This window comes from Rhinolophus ferrumequinum, chromosome 27, assembly GCF_004115265.2.
Source record: "Rhinolophus ferrumequinum isolate MPI-CBG mRhiFer1 chromosome 27, mRhiFer1_v1.p, whole genome shotgun sequence".
In the NCBI taxonomy this organism is placed as follows: Eukaryota; Metazoa; Chordata; class Mammalia; order Chiroptera; family Rhinolophidae; genus Rhinolophus; species Rhinolophus ferrumequinum.
In genome coordinates this window covers 652,363-657,992 of record NC_046310.1, presented here as the reverse complement: position 1 = coordinate 657,992, position 5,630 = coordinate 652,363, and the positions used below count along the sequence as shown (strand labels likewise).

Below are 5,630 nucleotides of genomic sequence, written 5' to 3'. Positions count from 1 at the left end.
GGTGGGGACAGACGGGACAGCTGTAAACAGCCTTCTTCCTCTCACCCCCAGATTCCAAAAGAGCCCTGTCTGCCCCCCCCACCACCACCGCCCCGAGCTGGCAGGGCTATAGGCAGAGTAGGTGCCCTTCAGCGATCCCCTGGCTCCCTCTGCCCGCGGGCTGGGCTGGGTGGATAATCCGCTACCCTCCTCTCCACACAGACTCCCGTCGGGAGTGAGGGCTGGGCACCAACGTTCCCCCAAGTGCGTGCAGTTTGCCAGGCGTAGCGTGGAGCATTCTAGACCCAACGTTTAGGGAGAGGCTACAGGTGGAGAGGCACGGCCTGGGCCTCAAAGTCACAAAAGTCCATTTCAAGTCCCAACTCTGAGCTGGAAAATTCACCATTTCCAGCCAGTTTCCTCTTCTACACAATGGGACACTCATCTGTACTGTTAGTTGTGAGTGTGATTTCCAGACTCCCTGGGGGAGCCTGCTCCAGGCCCAGTCTGTCTTCTGTGTCGTCTGGTCACAGATTAGCGTCTGCCTCCTGCTTTCTAGGACCCATCCCCTCACAGGGGCCAGGAGACGGGCTTGGTGACAGGACGCTCCTGCGTGCTCTTACCTGGAGCAGGTATCGTGAGGCCCTCCAAGCCGAAAGACGCCCACCACCAGCCAGGCCCATGGCCTGTCTGGACTCAGGCCACCTGGTGACATACCCCAGGCACCAGCGGCCCCACTAAGTGCCAGCTTTCCCCTCTGGCCTCGTCTGTCACCTCCCATCCAGTGGCCTAGAATTTTTCAGTGAGAAAGTCACTGGTGGTGCTGCTGCGTCAGCCAGGGGTTGGAGAAAAAGCAGGAAAGTAGTCAGAAAGGGAGGTGATTCGGGAGCGTGCGGCTTTGTTTAGCATGGTTTGTTTTAATAGGAGACACTTGAGGTTTTGGGGGGAAGGAGAAGGTAAAGGCCCTGAAGAGAAGGGACAGTGAGGACAGGATGGACCCCACGGGTCTACATGGCCCCTGGCGGGTCCACCCACCCCGAGTCATTTAGCCAACGGCAGTTCCTCGGCCAGGGCTGCGTGGCAAGTGACCCATGGCTGCCAGGTCCCTGCGTTCATGGCACAATGTCTAGGGGTGGTGGCTTGAGAGACGTCCCCCTGTGCCCTCTGCACTTACCATGTCCTGCATGAGAAGTTAGACCCCCCCCATCAGACCAGCAGCCTCTTCCTGGTGCAAGAGCTGAGCCTGTCCCCCCGGGCGGGGTACCAGCACCCTCGGGCCCAGGACGGGCAGCTCGTCTGTGACTGTCTTCCCCTAAGCTATTCAGGTTGTGGGGTCCCCTCACCTCAGAACCCCCGGAACTCGTCCACAGCTCCTGCTGTTGGGCCCAGGGATGCACTGTTGACCCTGCCGTCTGGCTGGTCGACTGTGAGCGAGTCCTGTAACTCTGGAGCCCTCCTTCCTCTCCCCAAAAAGCTCATGCCCAGGGAACTCGGGGCCTCAGATGAGGTCCACGTCCTCGTGCTTTGGAAAGTGCTGTGTGGCCAGGAGTTAAGGCGGGCGTTCGACTCTCTCCCTAGCCTGGCCTGCGGCTTCAGGGCAGCCACCCCGTGTAGCATGGGGCGGTCCCCAACACTCAGGTGCACTTGTAAGGCGACTCATCCCCCACCCTAAAACACTGTCTGCCCTGTGACCCCTGGCCTCTGCTCCCCTGGCCATGGAGTGTTTCTGCAGGACCGTTCTCTGAAAAGGGGGTGTCTGCCTGGATGGGTCCTGGGTGGCCAGCAGCCTGCCATCCCACTAGTGAGGCCATAGGCTGGTACATGCCAGCACTGCCCACTGGGAGGGGGAAGGGGCCATCTCAGGAAGCCAGTGCAGCTGGCAGGGTCCAGGCCTGTGGGCACAGTGGGGACACAGCTGCCTGCCTTTCAATGGGTGCCTGTGTTCCAGGAGTGGAGGCGGGGTGACTCCGAGCCTCTCTTCCCTGCCCGCCCCCCACAGGATGCCCCGGGCTGGACGTTGGGGCACAGGAAGGTCCAGCCCTGCCCCTCCAGGGTTGGCCACGCGCTTTGGCCTTGGCACCAGGCTTCTGGGATCTGCGAGCCTGATTGGGCGCAGCAGGGGGGTGAGGCGTGGGCCTCGGCTCCCACGCAGGAGCCAGCGCTGAGCTGGGACAGGCACTGGCTGCGCGCGGGGTTGTGAGCTCGGCGGCTGGGGGCGTGGCCGGTGGGCGGGGTCACGGCGCTGGGACCTGTCAGTCCGGCCCCCAGAGACCAGCCTGCCCCGCAGCACCCCTGCCCGCGTCATGCCGCTCGCTGTGATCGCCCTCCTGGTGCTGGGGGCCCCCGTGGGTAAGGGGCGGGAGCCAGGCCTCAGGTGGGCTGGGCGGAGGGGGAGTCCTCGGCGCGGGGTCCCCCGAGACCCTGGAGGTGCTGCGAGTCCACAGGGAGTGGGAGGGAGAGGACCGGAATCCGGGCCCTGGGTAGCTGTCGGGGTCCGGCTGAGATCCTCAGGGTGGACACAAGAAGCAGCTCTCAGGTTCCAGCCTCCAGCGGCTGGGGCCCACCGTAGGGAGGGGTTTACTGTGGGGGACCCCTGGAGGGGCCCTGGGAAGGGGCTCAGGGGGTGGGGCTACAGGCAGCCGGAGAAGCAGCCTGGTAGCCCTGACTCCCCGCCCTGCCAGTGCTGGCCGGTACCAGCTGTCTGGGGTACCTGGATGAGAACGGCTCCTGGCACCCGGGGTTCAGCTGCCCAGCCTTCACCTTCTGCTGCGGGACCTGCCACCGTCGGTACTGCTGTGGGGACCTGAACCTGCTGCTCTCCAAGTGGCAGCAGAAGCACTGCCAGGGGCTCAGGTGGGCCGGCCTCGCCATTCCCGCATCCTGCCCTCCCTCCCGCCCTGCCTGGTCCACCCACATTCCGATGGGAACCCTGGGCTCCCACTTGGTGACGAAGTGTGGTATCAGGGCTTCCAGGAGCAGCCTGGCGGCGTGATCAGGTGCCTGGGTTGGGCTGAGTGTCCCAGGTCCTTCCGGGAGCCCTCCCCTTGGTCCTGTCAGACCCTGTGGAGCCAGGACTAGGGTCACAACCCAGACCGCAGTGCAGTTTGTGGAAGACTCTGTGGCCGGAGGTGGGAGACCGGGTTCATTCCTAGGCCTTCTCCCTCGCTGTGGCCTCGGGTCATGGTGTCCTCTTTGTAAAAGGAGAGCCTGCTAGTATGAAACATGGGGCGGCTATGAGCGGACCGGGATCTGAGGACCATGCCTCTTGGTTCCACGGCACCTTTCAGTGCTGCTGTGAGCTGCAAGTCCCCAGCGCCCCACGCCGGCCGGGGGGCTGCACAGCCTCGTGGGAAGCAGGGCCCCCTCGGTCTCGCCTGGGCCCTGGCCGGAGCCCACACACCCCCAGACCTCGGCTGCCGCAGCCCCATGCCCAGGGCCCGTAGCAGTGCTGCCGGCTGAGGGGCCTGTTTTCTGCATCAAGTCCCAAGGCCCTGGCAGGCGTCGCCTCCGCTGTGGCCCTGTTTGTGGCCGTGGTCGTCACCAGCCTCTGCTGCTGCCTCTGCACCGGCTACCACTTGCACCGCCGGCAGCGGCAGCTGCACAGCCTCTTAGAAGGTAAGGACCGTGCACGAGGGCCTGGGGCGGGGGGGCTGAGCCCGTGTGCACACGCCTGCCAGCATGTAGCCCCAGCAAGGGTCACGTGTGGGCCCCGCACTGTACGCTGCGCTCACACGCTAATACTCAGACGCCAGTGTGCCGCCCTTTGGGGGGGGGTGCATGCGAAGGACTCCCAGGACGTGCAGGGGTGGCGCTGACTGGTGTGCCTGCCCGAGTGTCGGCATTTGATTGCAACATGCCCAGACCTGGTGACACCATATGGGAGAGCAGAGTGGCAGAGAAGGGCTGGGGGACCCCAGAGGGCCGCTCTGCTAGATTTCAGGCTGCCCCCCCTGCAGCTGCCCTCTCCTCGTCCAGGTAGGACAGCCTCCTGGCTGTGCTGTCTGGCTCGTGGGGTCTCAGACCTGCTGGGGAAACCGTGCTAAACACAGATGGGCCCTTGGAGGCCGCGCCAGCCCCTGCACAGCTGGGAGGCCCGGGCAGCAGGGAGCAGGAGGGCGGGGCCCAGAGGTGGTCACCTGGGGCAGGAAAAGGACACGCCCCCTGGAGGAGGCGCTTTCAGTGCTGCTCCTTGTCCCCAGGCCAGGCCATTCCAATGACAGGCCCTGCAGCCCTGCAGCCTGGCTTCCTGTACCCACCCACTGGTCCTTCCCCGCACCCACTCTACCCGGCTGGGCCCCCGACACACAACCCTGCAGGTAAATGACCGGCCTGCAGCCCCTTGTCCGGCCTGCTCCCACTCCTGCGCCGGGACGTCCCCTGCCCCCTCTCTCACCCAGCCCCCTCCCTCCAGCTGGAGACTTCCTGCTCCCGAGGCATCCTGCAGCCCAGGGCTGGGGGTGGGGGTACTTCACACCCTGCATGCCCCCGACCCTCATCCCTCTTGCTTTCAGCTCCACCCCCGCAGATGCCACCACAGCCCTCCTACCCAGCAGCCTAAGGAGCCAGCACTGTGCCTGCTGCCCCTTCACTGATGGCCCTGCTGTGTCATGGGCAGGGGCCCTCCGCTCAACAGGCCCAGGCCAAGCCCTGCCCTGCGCCTTCCTGGGGACCGAGCCCCAAGGACGTGGGACTTGGTCGTGAATGAGGGCCGGGTGGGCAGGGCTTGGGCTCGTGGACTGTTTGTGCCGGGGCCAGGGGAGGACATGAAAGCCTGGGTCACAGCCCCTGCTTCCTTATGGCCCCTCTGTTCCCAGGGTGCCCGCTGGTGCCGCTGTGGGCAGAAGCCCTGCTCCCAGCCACCCTACTGGATTAAAGCTGTAAGGACGCAGCTCACTGCTGGCAGCTGCCCATCCCTGAAGTGGGGACCAGGGGCAGGGCTGGAGCAAGCGCCACCTTCACCGCACCACAGGCAGGGCCACCTCTGGCTGAGGGCACTCGGGTCTGGTTCCCACTGCCAACGAGGTGGGTTCTGCGCCACTGGGAAGATGGCGCCCATCTGTACCTCAGAGCTTGCTGCGTGCGGGCTGTCCCCCTTTGGGGCCACGTAGATTGCGTTTGGCCCCGTGACTGTCTGACCTTGTGTATGTCTCTGAAGGTCCCCAGGTCTCAGTTTGCTCATCTGCAGAAGGGATCTGTCATGAGGGTGGAATACACACGTGAATTTGTCCTTCCTCCCTCATCAGAGGGCCCAGGACACACTGGTGCAAGGTGCTTGTCACCTGCCTTGGATCCTCGGGACCTCAGCAGGTCACCTCCCTGAGGCCCATGTCAGTGCCTGCCACTGGGAGCTTCCTGTGCGTCCCCTGCCTGCTATCCGGGGACACCAGGGCTTGTTGGGTGACAGAGCCAGGGAAAGGAGTGTACAGGTTTTAATTCAAGTGGGAAAAGTGCCGACTGCCAACAAAGCACTGCCAGCTAGCCACTTCCTGTCCCGCCTGTCCCCCGCCCTCGGTTTCCTCCCCTCTCCACCACAGGCCCCCTCTGCCAGCCCCCGGGGTTGCCTCAGGCCTTTGGGCTCCTGCTATTGCTGGGGCCACAGCTGCAAATCCACCTTCTCTCGAAGGTGGGGGCAAGAGGTGGGAGCTGGGGCC

General features: G+C 64.6%; 1 protein-coding gene across 1 annotated transcript; it reads left to right on the top strand.

Moving 5' to 3' along the window:
- The first annotated feature begins 871 nt into the window (after window positions 1-871).
- Window positions 872-4,869, top strand: SHISA4 (shisa family member 4). Its single transcript, XM_033099642.1, has 5 exons — window positions 872-2,328; window positions 2,661-2,832; window positions 3,461-3,594; window positions 4,179-4,295; window positions 4,491-4,869. Exons 1-5 carry the CDS (start codon window positions 2,283-2,285, stop codon window positions 4,535-4,537), a joined length of 516 nt encoding a protein of 171 aa, XP_032955533.1. The 5' UTR covers window positions 872-2,282; the 3' UTR covers window positions 4,538-4,869.
- The last annotated feature ends 761 nt before the right edge of the window (window positions 4,870-5,630 follow it).

What these genes read in the sequence shown, in the direction of transcription:
- SHISA4 (XM_033099642.1), top strand. Translation starts at nt 2,283, where the DNA reads ATGCCGCTCGCTGTGATCGCCCTCCTGGTGCTGGGGGCCCCCGTGG. An exon ending in GGTGCTGGGGGCCCCCGTGG is followed by an intron (nt 2,329 to 2,660) that starts GTAAGGGGCGGG and finishes CCGCCCTGCCAG; the next exon opens with TGCTGGCCGGTACCAGCTGT. An exon ending in CCCGACACACAACCCTGCAG is followed by an intron (nt 4,296 to 4,490) that starts GTAAATGACCGG and finishes TCTTGCTTTCAG; the next exon opens with CTCCACCCCCGCAGATGCCA.